Raw genomic sequence first — 19,639 nt, forward strand, 5'->3', positions numbered from 1 at the left:
AGGGAATACTGACACTGGTTCTGTGCCCCACCTCTTCAGGTTACTACAAGTCATTCAGTGTATACTACAGGGTGAGGCTCATGTTTATTTAGGTCTGGGCGTAAAAGAAACATACACCACCAGCAGTTTACCATGCATGTGGCAGGGAATTAGGCACGCTGTGTATATATAGATATGTTAAAGCCGGTTACACTGGGTATATCCTTTTTTTTCTTCCCTTAGTAATAACTTTGCGTTGTCACTCAGCTGAAGTGGCCGGATGTATTTGCACAGACCAGGTGCATCTTTCCAATTTCATGGCTTAGAAGTTTTAAAGAACAATAGAGCATCAGTCAGAATGTTTAAAGGCAGATAAGAACCACTTGAGTGTATACACACACACACCCATGGGGAAAGGTTGACATGGTTCTAGGTCGAAAGGTCATTAGTTCGACAGTGTCTAGGTCGATAGTCAATAGGTTGACATGGGGTTTTTCACTTTTTTTTTTTACCTAAATGGCAACACAGTCGACATGGACACCGTTTAAAGTGCATCGCTCGCTATGTGTCGGCTACGCTCGGCACACTATTTTCTTCTCCCACCACGCCCTAGTGGATGGTAGGGCATGAAATACCGCCTGTCGGCTCAAAAAACAGTGAAAAACCCCATGTCGACCTTTTGACTATCGACCTAGACCCAAGTCGACCTAATGACCCCAGGGGTTGGTGTCTGTCAGGAGCCAATTAAAATATATGTTTAATTATTATTCTCTATAGCCGTGTACACACGGCAGCGATGTTTGCTGAAATCGCTGGCAATATGGTAGCTGGCGATCATATAGCCAGTGATGGGAGTGTGCCCTCCCCCCCCAACATAGTCTGGGACAACAGCACACACCTGATCATGTTTGCTGTGGTCCCTGATGACAGGGGGTAACCCCAAATTAATATAGAGATATATCATTTTTGGAATTGTGGGAGGAAACTGGAGAAAGCAAGTGCTGCAAGGCAGCTATGCTAACCATTACATCTGTGCTGCAGTACAAAGGTTCTGCTGGAAAACGCTCACTCACATATACAGGCAATTGTAATTTCTCTCTAATTCCTTCTTACTTGCAGGAGAGCCTCGGAGGAAAGGTACGACTAATGATAACGGGAGCAGCCCCAGTTTCTCCTACAGTGTTAACATTCTTACGGGCAGCTCTTGGCTGTCAGGTGGGTACATACTTATATCTGGGAAGTAAAATGATTTGTCTTGTTACATACAGTAGTTTGCACATTTCAGTGGAATTTGCCCATAGGTGTTCAATCCACACCCACCTCATAAAGCAGAATAGGCTGGCAGGTTTAGCATTCCAGCCCTATCCTTGAACTATAAATTCAGCGAAGTGCAGTTTTACAAATGCAGTGCCTTGTAATCTGTTCATTTCAATTATGTGATGGATATCTAGGGGTTAATCTGATTTATGATTAGAAATCAAAGCTGATGGTAAACCTTGTAAACTATGAGGTAGCTGTAGGCTATTATGGCATAAGACAGTGGTTCCAAAACATTTTTTTTTTTGAATCACGGCACCCCAGAGTATCAGAATTGTAATTATGTGGTGAGGGACAGGATTCACTTTTTTTTGAACACATTTTATGATTGGCAACCACCAGCACTGATTCTTGCCTTTTTATTATGACCATAAATAATTAATTTATAATGGTTCTGGTCCACCAACCCGAGGCAACCCAGGGTGCCTTAGGCACACCGTTTGAGAACCACTGGCATAAGTCTTTTACAACTTCATGTGAGCAACTTGCATTGTATTTAATGTATACAGAATGTATGTATCAAATTCAGACATGTACTTTTTGGTGTTTTTTTGTTTAACATGCTCATTAAAGTGACAAAAGTCTTTCTGTATCAGTTCTATGAAGGCTACGGGCAGACTGAATGCACTGCTGGGTGCTCTCTGAGTATTCCTGGAGACTGGACAGCAGGTAGGAAATGTGATCTGTCATTTAACCGTTTTTTTATTTTTCCCTCCATAATGTCTCCGTACTATCTGGCACTACCTATTGGTAGGGCTGCAGTATGTAGTTCCACAGCAGCAGGTACGCCACAGGTATTGGAAACCTGAAGATTTTCTTACAGCCTCATATTTTCAGAAATGCTTCATATGAAGTCTTGGTATTGTCTTTGTTTACATGGCTTGAATCTGATTAGCCATGCAGAAATTACCTCCCTTTTTATTTTTTAGTATTAGTGACTTAATGCATATTTTATGCAGAAGTATACTTTCAAAAGTCATTCTGAAAGTACAATCGGGTCATTGGAGAACTTGTGTTGGTGTGAGACTCACACTGCTCCCTCTGGTCATGAGACAGTGGGCCTTATTTTGGTTCATTCTTTCTGACAAAATCCTTCTTAGATGGGCAAAACCATGTGCACTGCAGGTGGGGCAGGTGTTACTTGTGCAGAGAGAGTTAGATTTGGGTGGGGTTTTACTTCAAAGTGAGATCTATATTGCAGTGTAAAAATAAAGCAGTCAGTATTTTCCCTGCACAGAAACAAAATTACTCACCCAAATCTAATTCTCTCTGCACATGTTACATCTGCCCCCCTGCAGTGCACATGGTTTTGTCCATCTAAGAAGGATTTTGTCAGAAAGAATGAACCAAAATAAGGCCCAGTGTGTGAATAATGAACTGGGAAATGGACCAGTAATATTTTTCCCCCAAATTACTCCATCCAACAAATACCTTGCTATTCATGTTGGGATTGCAAACTCCATGCACATATGGTCCAGTTGTTTTAATATGCTATTTTCCTGCACTCTAAGTCTGTGATGGGGAAACGTAACCTGCCTCGTTGTAATTGCTTGTCCCTTCTTGATAAATCCGTTGCAGTGACTGTGATTGTGTACCTCCAGGTCATGTTGGTGCTCCTATGCCTTGCAATTATTTGAAGCTGACAGATGTAGCGGACATGAATTACTTTGCCGCAAAAGGAGAGGGTGAGGTGAGTATAATAAAGCCATTTGTACGTACTGTGAAAGTCTTCAGAGTACCAGGACTTCTGTGTTTAAAATATATAGTTTTTCTTAACAGGTTTGTGTCAAAGGGTCAAATGTATTCCAAGGGTACTTAAAGGATGAAGAGAAAACTGCAGAAGCTTTAGACCAGGATGGCTGGCTGCATACAGGAGATATTGGTAAATGGTTGCCGGTAAGTAACTTGTAGCAATATCTTATTTCCTCTCTAGAAACAGATGTGTCCTCATACAGTTTTGCTTCAATCACAGCCTGTCTTGGCACGCCAGGTCGAGGGAGATTCTTCCAGAGTCTGGCCTTTTTATATTTTTGACAGGAATGTGTCTTGATCGCAGCACGACTAGGACTTTTATTTCTGTGTGAAACCGAGTCTCTGGATCTGTACATAAGTGATGCACTTCGGCAGCTGCAGACTTTTTCCCAATACAAGTTCTGTTCTGTTCCCTATACAGACTCCGCCACACACAGATATAAAAGTGTCTTATATCAAATGAGTGATCAACTCTGAATTAGGCCCTATGCCTTCATTGAAACTTATGTAGGGTACACACCAGGACGACCCGCTCACGATGCACATCGTGAGCGGGTAGTCAGTGGCTCGTCTGACCCGCTCACGGTGACGCGGGGGGGCACGACCCGCTCACGATGTGCACCGTGAGCGGGTCCGATCCGATGGCGACCCGCACCTGGCTGTATGGTCATCATTGAGATCCTACCTGCAGCAGGTAGGATCTCAATAACGACCGACCCGTGGGACCGCGCATCTGATCGGTATCGGTCCACACCAGGTCAGAAAAGGGCCCAATCAGCACCCAATCTACATCCAATTGGTCGGAATTGGATCTAGATTGAGGGGATCAGGCCCTAGTCGTCCTGGTGTGTACCCAGCAATTGCTCCGGAGGACCGCTTGATAACACACAATGCTATTGTGTAAGTCAATTAACACACCTGTGCTCCAATTAGATGATCTGGAAAACGCACTATTAGGGTTTCATGCACGCGAATGGGTTTTGAGAAACTCCACCATCACCCAGTGGGTGGTGTGGCCACTGATAATTTTAGGAATTATTTTGAAAGGTGTAAAATCTACACACAAAAAAAAAAATTCCAAAGCCAGAATAAAGGGGCTGATGTATCAAGTAGAGAAAAGTGCGTAGAAGTTGTCCATAGCGCCCATCCGCTTTGAGGAAGAGTTTATGAACTGGATTTTATAAAATTATTGGTAGATGCTGATTAATTGCTTTTAGCCACTCCTCCACTCTTCTCTGCTTGATAAAGCGGTGTGCCGCTGCTGCTGCTGCAGGTGCCAACAGCTCTTCAAAACTGATGGAACCGTTTACATTTCTTCCAGTGAACGGTGAATAGTCAGAAGGTGCTCTGGCTACACAGTGAGGTTGCTAAGGTCCTATTACCGCTGTGAGTTCATGAGCAGGACTAGGTTATGTTTATTTACGATCATATCCATATGATAATGAACACAGTATAACAAAGGATTCTTTCTCTTGTTTATTAATGTCATAAACTGTATGTTCTTATGAACTCATGCAAATTTAAAAGGAATGAATGATACATGTAGGTAGAATGACCAGTAGTCTCTACAGTTAAAATAGGTCTGGGTGGAGGCGCTTGGCTAAATCATGTTCCGTACATGCATGGATTATGAACTTTCTTCTCCTTTACAGAATGGTACTTTAAAGATTATAGATCGGAAAAAACATATATTTAAATTAGCCCAAGGTGAATACATTGCACCTGAGAAAATTGAAAATGTATATACAAGAAGTGAAGCAGTGGTGCAGGTGTTTGTCTATGGAGAAAGCTTACAGGTAATGTGACTAGCGTGACTGTGAAGTCATGGCGTGAATAACAGGGCTGTAACTAAGGCTATAAGAGGCCATCCAGGGTACAAATCTAAAGGGGAGGAATGAATATTTTACATTAATTTCGGAACCATGCCAAAGGGCATTAGTAATAAGATTTGAAAAAACAACATAATAGAAGGTACTTCAGAGATCTTGCATATATTTAGAAAAAAATATCATAAGCTTCTGGGCCTTGGCAAGGGGTTCCCTTCCTCTGGGACTGCCAAACTAGCTCCCAGCTAATTGCAGACCAGATTCCTGTAGGAAGCCTTTCCCTGCCTAATGATCAGCCCTAGCCAGCTCCTGTGGGCTGCAGCTGATGCAGCCCACAGAAGCCCAGGTTTGCACAACATTGCACCCTGCACCTGTCAGTTCCATTGTGCAGGCGGCAGGGGCTCTCTTTCGCTGGAAAAGTCAGCATGGCCATTGGCAGGCCCCCACCTTCACAAAGGTAGCAGCTGCCACTGCTCTTGTCTAAGGATATAGCAATAGATGGATAATTTATTTTTTATTTTATTTATTTTTTGCTTTTTTTAATAATTTGTATTTTTCAGGCTTTCCTTGTGGGAATTATTATCCCTGATCCTGAAAATGTACTGAATTGGGCAAAAAAGAGGAAATTTGAAGGTACTTATGAGGAGCTGTGCAAGAATAAGGTATGTTATGTGTTTTTTTTTTTTTTTTTTTAAGTAAGCATTAACTTGGTTCAAAGCATTTGGGGGCAGTTGATGTGGGTGCCACTGCCGCAGAGTGTGTACATGGCTTTCCTTCTCCTGGACGTGTTTGGTTTCTGCTGTAGTGTTGCTTAATTCAGTTGGTACTGAGGCTTTGTTGGAACTTGTGTGGCCCTATAATCTGGGTTATCCTGGCAGGATAATCTTGCTAACCGTTTCTGCTTTCACTCCATATGGTGGGTAGAACGGGAGGACCCAATGTGATCTGGCATATTATATTGATTTACCACTATTGTGGTCTGGTTAGAAAAAGGTCTGTCCTATTCAGTGATATCCACAATACTTATGGTATTGGCAATATGTCTCATACTGAATGAAGTCTCTGGGCTCTCCAGTGTAAAAATAATGCAGCCAGTATTTACCCTGCACAGAAACAAAATAATTCACACAAATCTAACTCTCTCTATACATGTTACATCTGCCCCACCTGCAGTGCACATGGTTTTGCCCATTTTCTGAACAAATTTGTACTGCGATCAGATCTGAATAAAGGCCTTTGAGAAGAAGTTGATTAGGAACGTGCCTGCTGTTGTGGCCATGGAATGCCTATTCCTTGTCCCACACCTATGGAAGAGACACTACTCTTCTGTGGAATCATAATTAAATGCAGTGTTGGAATCGAGATATAAAACACAAGTCACACATTCTTCATTCCTCACTTATGTTCCAGGAGCCAATATTTCTCACGTACAGTATTTTTGCTCATTGTAACGCAGCAGAGATTTATTTCTTTATGCTGCCTACTTGTCTCCAAGCTGATTGGCACCTTCTACAATGGTCTATCCACCGTGATTAGTTGAATGTGGATGGATAACTGATCCTTTTTTCTAAGGCCATAGTGGATAAGAACATGATGTTATAAGGCATGTCACTAACCAGTATAAATTATGTAAAAGAACCAGAACACCTTTTGTTTGGCTAGGCCTCTAACTTCTGCCCTTTTGTTTTTTCTGGCCCACAGATACTGATTTCTTGTTTTGAGTTTTAATACATCCAGGAATGTTCTTGTCTGCTTGCTCTTCTCTGGTTATGCATGTGGAATATTATATTATATAGGACTTGCCTTTTTACTAGAGTATCTCGCAGAACCAGCAGTAGTGCGATCCCCCCGCATTCTCAGGTGGGCAGTCACTACTACTGCTTTAGTAAAAGTAATTGCTGCTACGGGTACACTCTGAATGTTGGGGTGCTGACTCAATATGCAGCATATGTACCCTTTTTTTTTTTTTTTAAAGAATATTTGGGATGGGGTTACGGCCTGCCTGCAGCTAAACATTTAAAATAAGACCCCTTAGGAAAGGCAGAGCTGGGTTTATGGGCTTAACTTTTTTGGTCTATGCTCCTGTAAGTAGGGGTTAATCCTTTCTGTGGGTGGAACAATCGCACAAGACCAGCAATGTTTAATTATATGTAAACATGTGGACCCCTGTTCTGATCATAATATGCTAATGCTTGCTTGATTTGTTAGGGGTGTGCTACCACAGACAAAGTTTGGAACTATACAAGAAGGAGAAAAAAGTTTGTCTAGGTGTGGTGCACCTGAAAAAATTGGACACCGATAAAATGTAACTTTTACTAATATTCAGAATTAAAACTGCGACATATACAATACAACACATAACCTAAAACAAACAAGCGAATAAACTTTATTCACTTGTTTGTTTTATGTTATGTGTTGTATATTTCTCAGTGTTTAATTTGAATATTAGTAAAAGTTAGATTTTATTGGTGTCCAATTTTTTCAGGTGCCTAGACAAACTTTTTCTCCTCCTTTTTATAATTGTGTATAATGTTTTGCTTTACAAGAGCCCCAATATAACACACTAAAACTAGCTTTAATTTCAATTTATGTACATTAAAAAAATTTTGTTCCTATAACAGGACTTTAAAAATGCTATTCTTGAAGACTTATTAAAACTTGGAAAGGAATCTGGATTGAAAACATTTGAACAAGTGAGTGAACCCAGTAATGTAATGTTCTTGTTAAATGGACCGGTATCCTCCATGGGTTTTGGTAGAATTGGGGGGGGGGGGGGGGGGGGGGTCCTTTTTAATAGCTCATGAATATCTTTTATGTCTGTAGTTTAGCCTTTTTATTAAATAGCTCTCTTGTCTAGGGAAATGCATGAGGAAAGCTAATAAGATTATAGATCCCCCCCCGATCGACTCTTTTCTTTGCGTAGACCATGGATGGGGAACCTTTGGCCCTCTAGCTGTTGTTGAACTACACATCCCAGCATGCCCTGCAACAGTTTTAGCATGGACAAATAGCAAAACTCTAGCAGGACATGCTGGGATGTGTAGTTCAACAGCTAGAAGGCCAAAGGTTCCCCATCCCTGGTGTAGACCATTGCTCCTGGTCATTAGACCGTTCCAATTGCGAAGAAGGCTGGAAAAGTTTGAAATTCAAATGCTGTTGAAACTACTTCAAGGGCACCTTTTTATACTGCGCTTTAATCATTTTATTGAAACCAAGAACAAACACTAATTGTCAGGAGTTGATGGGATTTGAATTCAAACTGTTCCTGTTTCTTCTGGCAGGAGAATTGCCCATTATCAGCTGTTGAAAGAATGGGTCCACCACATCTCTAAGATTACAATTTTTGGCATGTTTTTTCAAATGTAACATATTTAGGTGCCTTCTCGTACGAAATTTGCTTGCAATTCATGCAAATATATTCATCCATCCATTAAGAAAGAGGTTTGGTATCTTGGTTGGGTTCTATGTTTTATCTCCATGAATGAATGGATCACCAGGGACTATCCTATTAGTCTCGAGTGCCGCCACTTCTCCTTCAATGCCTGTATTTATGTGGGACTTTTTTTTTTTTTTTTACCTCAGTCAAATCCCCAATAAGTGTGCATAAAAGGTGCGATAACTACTGAGAAAACATAGGGTTCAGGAAAATTTGCGGACTTGCATATTTTTGCAAGACAAACAAAAAAGAAAAAGGTTTGGGGGGCTCAAAAGGAACTATTGGAAAGTGAAATAATAAAAAATTAAACTTGTGCCTGTTCAAAAGGTTTTTATCAAGGCTAATAGGATACCCCCCCCCATATCCCTGGCCCCTAACCTGCATCAGTAATGTTTTAAGAGGTTAGATTGTACGCCATTCTAAAGAGTATTGCATGATGATTTTTCTTGACGGTCCATCTCAAAGCCTCAGTTAAGTGTTTCCTGTTCTCCCTGCTTTCTGTTACAGGTAAAAGACATTGCTTTGCACTCAGAAATGTTTTCCGTCCAGAACGGTTTGTTGACTCCCACACTGAAAGCCAAGAGGCCAGAGCTGCGAAAGTACTTCCAGACACAAATTGACGAACTGTATGCCAATAATAAAGTATAATCGGCCCACCGTCATTGCCATCTGCTATCTATTCACAACAGCAAAGAGACATGGCTGGTCATAGGAATTAAGTGGAAGACCTTTCTACAATGCCTTATTGGTCACCTGTGGTTTCATCTTTTGTACTGTGACCTCAAATTTTCAGGCCTTACAAATCACATTGTCATTTGGACATCATATTAATGTCATCCTCTGGATTTTTTGTGTCTTCTGTCTCAAATTGTATATTTCTCCCACCCCCGATTTATCTTTATGTAAAAAACACTTCTATTTGGGTCAGGTCTTATACCTGCGTTCCAAAGCACCATCGTTTTGCTTTTCAAATCAGATCACTTTTCTAATGACTTGTAAATAGATAAAACAGAGTCCAGCTGACTGCGGAAACAGGTTTCTAACTTTTAAAACCTCACGTGGAGGGATAGTCACATTAAATTATTAGTACTTTAAAGTTGTGTTTATTAATATTTTACCACTATTCTTTCTAAATGCACATGAGCAATGATTATGCTCTATCTATGAAAACACCACTTAAATATGTTCTTTAATCGTATAATGGAAAGTCTGTCCATATTATCAAAAAGCTGCTATAGGACTGGGAGACTCGTGTAAAACTTGCTGTCAGTCCAGTCAAAACTTTAAAGTGCAATTATTGGTGATGTGTCTGCCCGTGAGTTTTACATATAAGGGAATGCTAAACCTTTCTGGGGTTGGGGGTATAAGCGTATTGTCAGCACCACATATTTTAAGCCTGTTTTGTTTTGAGGTGACCTTGTACACTTGTTTTATAGAGATGCAAGGCATACAGACTTGGATAAACAAGCACAATTATGGTTTGCACTATGTAAAGACCTGTGATTTATGCTGATGCACTGTATGCTAGGGTGGGATCATTTTATAGAAAAGTTATTGCACAGATAGACTGAATTTTTATCCAAATGATGTGACTTGTTAAAATTGACTTTAAATGTTTGCTTAATGCTATTGATCTTGTACAAACCAAAAAACGTCCCTGTCCTGGTTCGCTTTTCAGCCCCTTCCAAAAAAAATGAAGGAAGCCAAAATAAATAATTATATGAAGTAGTGTCCTGCTTTTTTCTTACAGAAATGCTAGAACTGCATTTCCTCCAAATAAGCTTGTAGTACTTGCTTCTGGCCTGGTGTTTATAGAAGTATTAAAACCTACCGGTACACTCCGACCTTACCTAATTAGTTTTAGGACACTTGCACCATCCTTGTGTGACATACACAAGGATGGTGCAAGTGCCCTAAAACTAATACTCTGGGTGGGGGGAGAGAGAGACTCAAGCTTATGGGAATGTATACATAGCAATGCCTATTGCAATCAGTTGTGCAGGTCATTAATGTGTGACACTGATCCTGCTGAGCCACGAATTTAGTGTTATGCACCAAGGGTGGTCAGTCTGAAGTTAATATGTTGCATATTCTTTAGTGTGCATGCTTGTGTTTTTGCAATGCATGTACTTGACCAGACAGACATGCTATGATGTATAATTAGGGGCCTGGAATTGGGATGTAGACACATCCAAAGTAAAGGTATGGTGTAGGTGTGTTTGACATGATGGGGGGATGAAAAAATGCAGCTGCTTGTGGGGTCCTGACTTAATCATACTGTGATGGTCCTATATCTATTTTATGCAAAGGTTCTAACCGTTTTGTAATAGTGTTTGAACACTGCAGTGTTAAGGTACTTTTCACTCATTTTATACATATTTAAGAACACACTTGGTTGGGGAAGCTTGCATATGCATTTTTTCAAATGGTCCAAACCACTCAAGTAGTATATATCTGTATTATATGGACAATAAATTTTAGTGTATTGCAATTTATTTTTAAAGGTTATTCAGACCATGTCCTCCAATAGTAATCTTAGCCACATTTGAAACCTGTATGAGAAGGGTAAGGTGCTGCAGGTACAGGTTTGTGTATGCATTTTGGGGGGGGGGGGGGGGGGGGGGGGTTCTAGAACTTTGAGCAATGCTTCCCAACCTTTGAACACTGTGAGGTATAATCGGTGCGAGGGAGGCTTGTACAGCGAGGATGGCTTTTTTTTTTTTTTGTGAAAACCCATCCTCGCCGTCTATATGCCATATTCAATGTTTTGCAAAAAATGCAAAGCTTCCCTTAAACGGCGAGGTCTGCTGCAAATGAAATGATCCCGCTGCATTTTGTGGCGAGCCGTTTCCACCTTACCTCAGGGAACAGGCAAGGTGGAAACGGTGAGTGAAGGGGAAGCCCTTGAATACTCTGACGGCGAGCTATCAGCACTCGACTTCAGGGGCTAGCTTCCCGCATTGAATATACCCCATTACAGCACCGTATACATTACATTTTTGTTTGTAACTGATTTGCTACAGCTTCACGCTAAATCTGCGTAGGACTGCCCACAATATGAGGTAATCAGGATAAACTGTAGGAATATGGGCACTTTATCAATAATGCATACACTCTGATATGTTTTTTTTTTTCTCTTTGGCTGATTGATTAATTTGTGGTTCTTTTTCTTTATGGTGTTATCGCTTAAACACTACTCCAGTGGTTCCCAGACTCAATCCATGTCTTTAACATAGGCATGGCTGTTACTCGACGTGGGGGGGGGGGGGTGTCAGTAATAGCAGCAGTGCAGCACATCTGAGCTATTTAAGGTGCTCAGTGCTGCCTAGCTTTAAAAAAAAAAATAGGTTAATTTTGCATTGCCGTAGTAATCCCGGGATTAAGAGCTTCAATCTTCGGATTCAAATCCCGCCTATTTTAGGCCAAAATACCAGGATCCCAGGTAAAAATAAAGCAGCCAGTATTTTCCCTGCACAGAAACCAAATAACTCACCCAAAATCTTATTCTCTCTGCACTGCTCCCTTGCAGTGCACAGGGTTTTGTCCATTTGAGAAGGTATTTGCCTTTGCAAGTGAACCAGAATAAGGGACAAGGTGTGTTGTTTAAGATCTTTTGAAGAATAAAAAAAAGAGCAATGTAAAGGGTCGTAGGCACAGTGGTTGGCCAAGGAAATCGATGTTTGCGCATGTGCAAACCCTGGGAGCGAATGCCTTCCAGCATTTCATGGGCGTGCCCACAATAGCGGTGGGTGTGCACCCATAGAAACGCTGGGCTTACTTTGATGAATGCAGGTGTGGCGATGCCTGCCTGTGGTGGGTGGCTGACATCACATGACATCAGTGATTGCTCCGAATTTGACCATCTACGGGCAGAATACAGATGGAGCTGGCCTTATTATTGCTGGCGGAGCGCCAGGACCGTGTCCCTGGCGATCCGCCAGCAATCTGGCGCTCTGGCTGAATGAGACGCTGGTGCGTCTCCCACGCACGAGCGTCTCAATAGCCGGGCGGCGAGGCGGGTGCAGTCCTGCCCGTCTCCAGCTTCAGGGAGACGGGCAGGGCTGCGGGGGGCTGCGGGGTGGCGGTGTGGACCGGCGGGGACCCGGGGAAGCCGGCGGGGACCCGGGGAAAGGCACCGTCGGAACGGGACGCGCGTGCACCTCGTGCACGCGCGTCCCCTTCCGACATACAGATGGCGAGGGGCGGGGGATGGCGGGTGGCGAGTCCTCCGCCATCCCCAGCAACGACAAGCCCGGCGCTATCTGTAAATGTCCATCTAGACCAGGAATGTCCAAACTATGGCCCTCCAGCTGTTGTGAAACTACACATCCCAGCATGCCTTGCCATAGTTATAGCATTCTGTAATAGCAAAACTGTGGCAAGGCATGATGGGACATGTAGTTTCACAACAGCTGGAGGGCCATAGTTTGGACATGCCTGATCTACACTGACTTTTGTATTTGCGAATGTGAAAAAAAAAAACGATGGTGAGCGGCCAACGAATAATTTTCTCCCATTCGGCCGCATGTGAGCAGATTCGCTCGCATACTACTGAGCGGATTGGGGCGGATGTGCAGTGTTTACATGCTCGCTGGGCTGTGAATATATACGCAGCCTAGTGAACAGGTCTGAATCGGGCCCTTAATGCATTAACTGAAAGACACATCATGCTTGATTCCCTTCAAAATAGGAAGATGTCCAGCAGTGCCATCAGCTCAGAACTGGCAGAAACCAGTGGGACCCCGGAACAGCCATCTACTGCTAGAAAAATCTGTCCAGAAGTGGTCTTGCAGCCAAAAAAGCCATACCTTCAACACGGAATCAAGGAAACATGAAAACAGGAAATGGAATGCAGAGCCAAAGTTTGATGAAATTGGAACATGATATGATGAGTGTCTGCAGGTGAAGCATAGTGTAGCTTCCTTGCAAGTTTGGGTGCTGCATTTCAGCAAATGGAGTTGAGGATTTGGTCAGGATTAATGGTGTCCTCAATGCTATGAACTATAGGCTGATACTTCTCCATCATGCAATACCATAAGGGACACATCTCAAAAATGTTGCAGCACGGCAACGACCCTAAACTTGCATCCATGTTTTAAGAATAACACTGTATTGGTTTTCACTGCTGCTTTAGTGTTTTTTTTTTGACCATTGTGGCAGATGTTACCATTGTATACTGAAGTAAAGTTGCAAGCATTTCATAAGTTCCAATTGTTGTTGTTGTTTTTTTTTATTGACAATTACATTAAGTTTATGCAAAGAATCAATATTTGGAGTATTCACCCTGGCATGCTGTCAATCAACTTCTGGGCCACATGCTGACTGATTGTTGGCCATTCTTACTTAATCAATGCTTGGAATGTGTCAAAATTTGTGGGCTTTTGTTTTAACAGCCACCTGTTAAGGATCGACCACAAGTTCTCAATGGAATTAAGGTCTGGGGAGTGTTCTGACCATGGACCCATAAATTGGTGTTTTGTTCCCCAAAGCCACTTAGTTATCAATTTGGCATGATGCTCCACCACACTGGAAAAGGCAGTGTTCATCACCAGACTGTTATTGGATGCTTTTGAGAAGTTGCTCTTGGAGGATGCTTTGGTATCATTATTTATTTATGGCTGTGTTCTTAGGCAAAATTGTGAGTTACCTTACTCACTTGGCTGAGAAGCAACCCCACGCATGAATGGGCTCAGGATGCTTGACTGTTGGCATGACACAGGATTGATGATATCGCTCACCTTTGCTTCTCCGGAAAAGTTTTCCAGATGCACCAAACAATCTGAAAGGGAGTTCATCAGAGAAAACGACTTTACCCCAGTCCTCAGCAATACAATCCCGCACCTTTTGCAGAATATCAGTCTACTGCTGGTGTTTTTCCTGGAGTGAAGTGGCTTTTTTTGCTGCTTTAAATGACACCAGGTCATCTTCCAAAAGTATTTGCCTCACTGTGCGTGCAGATGCACTCACACCTGCCTGCTGCCATTCCTGGGCAAGCTCTGCACTGGTGATGTCCCAATCCTTCAGCTGAATCAACTGTAGAAGATTGTCCTGGCGCTTGCTGGATGTTCTTGGACGCCCTGAAGTCTTCTTCACAACTACTGAACCTCTGTCCTTGAAGTACTTGATGATCCAATAAATGGTTGATTGAGGTCGGATCTTACAAGCAATATCCTTTCCTTTGAAGCCTTTTTTTGTGCAAAGCAATGTGTTTCCTTGCAGGTAACCATAATTAACAAAGGAAGAACAATGATTTCAAGCAAGATCATCCTTTAAAGGTTTCAGTCTATTATTCTAACTGAATCAGCATGAGAGAGTGATCTCCAGCCTAGTTACCACTGTTACCTCAGTTATTGGGAGAATAAATTAAATGATGTCAGCTGGACCTTTTGTGGCAGGGCTGAAATGCAGTGGAATTTTTTTTATTTTTTTTGGGGGGGGGGGGGGGGGGATTAAGTTAATCGTCATGGCTAAGAGGGACTTTGCAATTAATTTGTGTTATGTGAAAATTGCCATCATAAAAACTGAGGCAGCAGACTTTGTGAACATTAATAGGTCAACGTTTCATTGTTTAGTAACACTATTTGCAAGATAATACAAAAGCATGAAGACATACGTTTTTATAGCAGCAACCATTCTGTAAAGCAGTGGGAGCCGGGACTGCACACCTGCATCTGATGACATCATGACTTCCAGTGCAACGCCGGTGTCATGAAGTTGTGAAGGAACCATCACCAAGGTAACCAATACACAGACCGTAAAAATAGACAAAAGTGATACATGCTGGTAACAGGGGTAGGATCATCTAAGCAATATAGTAATATAATAAAACAACTGACTGAAAATAATACATTACTAATCATATCAGAAGCATGATAATGACAGCGATTCACTCAAACCATTAGGGGACATCACATGTAACCTATAGATGCAGCGTGATTCACATTTGAGAAGTTTAAGATTACAATTGCCTGCATGCATTGATTTAGGAACATGATTGATCAAACGACATTTGAAGCACTATGATGTCATTGTGAAAAGTGGTGAGTGACAGGTTGGTCGCTGGTGTCACTAAGCAGGGCAGCCCTAATGTGGATCTGTGGACTATCATACGGTCATTGAACTTACATTGGGTATCCCCAGGTAAGATACTGTAGCCCATAGGGACAAATTATTTGATAGACTGCATAGGTGCATGTAAGATGGAAACCAATTTTATAATGGTGGCTTGAGTGTTGATGACAGATACCGACAGGTTGTACAACCACATCTGAAGCAGTCCAATTTTTTATTAAATAGAAAACGGGTAACTGGGCTAACAGAATGACCAATGATATCTGCTTGGACCAATAGGTCTTGTCATTTTCTAGCCCTAGAGTAAAAGGGTATAATATCCATGTTCGGAAGTTGTAACATTGGATCGGTTTTAACAATTCTATTGATATGTACACTGTTACTGAACATCAATTGAATTGTTAATATATTAGAAATAGATGTACCTGATTTGTTATTTTCCAACATTATTATGTATTTTCAGACCTGAGCTTAAGTAACCAAAAGTAATGGAACCCAGTCTAATGGAATCACCAAACTGGGGATGAATTCAATAGACCTTTGGCTTCTACAGTAAAGGGGAGCTGTTCTGTTCCGACTGCTCTCTGTTTGTGTGTGTGTGTATGTATGTATGTTTATATAGATAGATAGATAGATAGAGAAAAAAAAAAGCGGAAGGTACTCCCAATAACTAATGCAGATGCGGCCAGTGTCTTCACAGAAAATATGAATACAAAGCGCAGAGGTGCGGAACTCATAGCCCAAATAAGTATCAGAAAAACCGCCAGCAGAGTTTCAATTTAAAGATAAATTGTCATCAGGTTACAAACATAAGAAAACATACCTTTATAGAGGCATAACACCACAGAATGTCCGGCTGATCAGGACTGGACCACACACCCGTCCTTCCGCCGCTCAACGATGACCTCATCATACAGGAGATGTTCAGTACAGCGTGATAGGAAACAAAACATCACCATGGTGACCATATATAAGTCACCGGTACTTGTATATTGTCATGTGTTAGAGAGCGAATGATTGCATGGAGGGAGCCAAGCGCAATAGCTAGGAGCAGGAGTGAGGTGATAGAGAGAATCTCTACTAATAACCACACAGACTCCTAAGACCCACTGTATTAACACCTTATAAGCCCGGTTATGGTAATTGTCAGGACAACAATTATATTGATATTTAGAAATAATCCTGTCATTTTCCATAAACGACCACTAGATAGCAGTAGAATAAAGGGTTATATGTGAACAATTTAAAGAAGAGAATATCCTCAGACCAAATTGAATAGGCCACTAGATGGCAGTGGATTAAAATTAAAGTTAGCAAGCTAAAGAGAGAATAACCTCAGATTAAATTGAAATCACAACTATATGTAGCCCATCTACTCAATAAATAAAGCCTAATAAAGGACCAGTTTGAAAGAAAGGAGGAAACAACCCCATGAGGAGTTACTCCAAGAGATCAAAATATAGTGTGTATATATTAACGCCTTATTGACACCACTCAACCCCATTTAATCACACTCCCATGAATATATGAGACCCCCTAGAGGTAGATACTAAGGGGAAACAAGAGCGAACCACTATATAAAAGGCTACAAGCAGCAACTAGGAAGAGAAATAATATAAAACAACTACGCCAGAAATTCGTACTGAGCCAACTCGTGCTGATTAAAAAGAAATTATTATTCCTTCGCTTTTCCCTACGCTGCTGACATCTTACAGCCAGGGTACTTCCAATCACAGGGCAACCAAACCCGGGTACTTACCACGAATGACCAATAAGACGTAAGTGGGAGAATTACAAAAACGCTCCTACACTAAATGACAAATCTTGACTCCAAATATCTCTCTCGTATAAAACACAGCAGCAAATATAGTGACAAAGTAATCAAGTCCAGCGACCACTTTTTAAAATCTCTAAACACACTTTCTTACCTTTACGGTGCACAAGCACCTCACCTTATATGTGTGTGTATATGTATGTCGTAAATTTTTAACCTCTACTTAAATTCACAAAGAGCGGAGCGGACCATGACTTGTGATTCCACACAACAGAAAGGAACACAGATTTCAAGGCCCCCTCTACCCCTATTTTTAAAAATAAACCAATAAAGGTTAAGTTTTAAATAAAACAGAAATCAACCTTTTTGGTGTGCATCCACCAAGCAAACCTTTTTCTTTCTTCATATTACCATTGTACCCATTTGCCCGGATAGCACTCCCGCCCAACTACTCAGATAATAGGCGGTTCTTCCTCATAGGAAAACCACTCCCCCCGGAAAAAAATCCCTTTCCCCATTCCCTGCATATAAATATCTTGTATATTGTCACCATGGTGACGGTTTGTTTCCATGCACGCAATACTTAATGGCTCCTGTATGATGATGTCAGCTTCAAGCGGCGGAAGCTGAGAAAGCTGATCTGCGAAACACGTGCCGGCTAGCAATGCGCAGGCAGATAGCTATTTATTATTTTCTTTACAATGTATTTTGATTGATTGTGTGTTTGACTAACATTTTTAAAGGCTTCCACCCATCCATAACTGTGCGCTATCTATATACCTGAAGTGAGAGTTTTCTCTCAGACACTACAGTAAGTGCATTCCCTTCTCTGGGCAAAAATCTACCCATATATTCACACTGAGGGATACCCAGAAATACGCAGGAGGGACTGCCCTCTGACGGAGCACAATCTTTTATTATTGGTGCTATCGCCAGATAACAACAGCAGTACAGTTGTGTCTGTCTATCACCTGCACAGCTATATAACGGGTTGCGGGGACACAAAGGAGTGATAAAAGGTTGAGTACCCACTCCAGCAGGGTACCCTAAACATGAGGTCTGGCAGCGATTGTTGTGGAATATTGTAGATCTACAATTAATCGCACAGATCAGGGCAGCCATACACTAGATCATCTAATTAGAAGTAACAAAAGGTCATTGAACCCACTTCTATAAGGCACCTCATAATAAAGATCTGTAGGCAGCCAGTTCGGGATAACAAAGATCCGCAAAGCCTGCACAGATCTAGGTAGCCCACACACAGTGCAATCAGTAAAATCATCCACACCTGTATAGCTATATATCTGCCTGCCACCACAGTTTTTAATAAGTGTGAAACCCCATCCATGTAAGTTTTGTGTTGTTTTTAATAAATTTTCGCAGCTTTTTAGAAAAGAACTAATAAAAGTTAATTTTTAGTGTAAATCTTCTTTGAGGTGCACCTTACTAAGGGCATATCTTTCTTTCTTTGCATATATTTTAAAGCGGCGGAAGGACATGTGTTTGGTCCTTTCCCAATCAGCGAGACATTCTGTAGTTTATGCTTCTATAAAGTATTTTTTTTTCTATTTGCCTTTAAATCCTGATGCCAATTTTTATGTAAATTGGAACGTTGAAAATCTGCTGGCGTTTTTTTGTGCTACTTATTTGTGCCACATCTCCATAGAGAAGACACACTAGAAGTATTCCTGTACCTCTAGCGGCTGTCTCATCTGCTGCAGTGGCCATCTTTGGAGGGGCACTGGGTCTACACCTGCCGCTGTGCACCCCTCCCAAATTAAGATCTATCTCCCCCTGGGCAACGAGCATTTAATCTCCTATGGTAGCAAGCATTTATTCTCCCTGGTAACTAGCATTTTACCCCCTATGGCAGCAAGCATGTATTCCCCCTTGCAACGAGCATGGAACCACGTATGGAAAGAAAATGTAATCCCCCCTGCTATATATAGCAGGGGGTAAGGTGGGCAGCACTCATGGTCTTATAATGATGAAGCAGTGACACTAGACTTCAACGTTTCAGATTTATTACAAAACCTTTGAAGTCCAGTGTCACTGCTACATGATTATAAGACCTTGAGCGCTGCCCACCTACCCCCTGCTACATTTATCTGCGATGGCACCTGGCAAATACTACTACAGGATCAGGAGTACCAAGTGAAAAATTGCTTCTATATATCTATCTATACACACACATACATACATACATACATACATACATATACGCACACAATTAGACCGTTACATAGATGGTGACACCTTTGCTTCCTGGTGGCTGATGTCATACAAATTTTGTTTCATTCACACTTATTCTAAGCACTGCGCAATAACACAATGGTAGCTATATGAATCTGCGATGCAGGGGCCGAAGCTTCATCCTATACACAGAGCAGGCCGCCTCCCATAGCTGTGTTGATTAAACGCATGTCTGTGCAGGACATGGTAACCACCAGGAAATAAACAAACCATAACTTCCGGAACGAGTCA

General features: G+C 41.7%; 1 protein-coding gene across 4 annotated transcripts in view; it reads left to right on the forward strand.

Annotated features, from left to right (window-relative positions):
- ACSL1 (acyl-CoA synthetase long chain family member 1) overlaps positions 1 to 10,035 on the forward strand; it is a 62,576-nt gene extending 52,541 nt beyond the window's left edge. For all 4 annotated transcript variants that reach the window (XM_083170287.1, XM_083170298.1, XM_083170308.1 and 1 more), the window contains 8 exons: positions 1,099 to 1,194; positions 1,893 to 1,965; positions 2,898 to 2,986; positions 3,076 to 3,192; positions 4,701 to 4,844; positions 5,435 to 5,536; positions 7,496 to 7,567; positions 8,818 to 10,035. In XM_083170287.1, the coding sequence (XP_083026413.1) occupies positions 1,099 to 1,194; positions 1,893 to 1,965; positions 2,898 to 2,986; positions 3,076 to 3,192; positions 4,701 to 4,844; positions 5,435 to 5,536; positions 7,496 to 7,567; positions 8,818 to 8,958 (834 nt within the window). In that variant the 3' untranslated portion in view covers positions 8,959 to 10,035. The remainder of the gene's footprint in view (positions 1 to 1,098; positions 1,195 to 1,892; positions 1,966 to 2,897; positions 2,987 to 3,075; positions 3,193 to 4,700; positions 4,845 to 5,434; positions 5,537 to 7,495; positions 7,568 to 8,817) is intronic.
- The last annotated feature ends 9,604 nt before the right edge of the window (positions 10,036 to 19,639 follow it).

Source organism: Crinia signifera, chromosome 1, assembly GCF_055691185.1.
Source record: "Crinia signifera chromosome 1, ASM5569118v1, whole genome shotgun sequence".
In the NCBI taxonomy this organism is placed as follows: domain Eukaryota; kingdom Metazoa; phylum Chordata; class Amphibia; order Anura; family Myobatrachidae; genus Crinia; species Crinia signifera.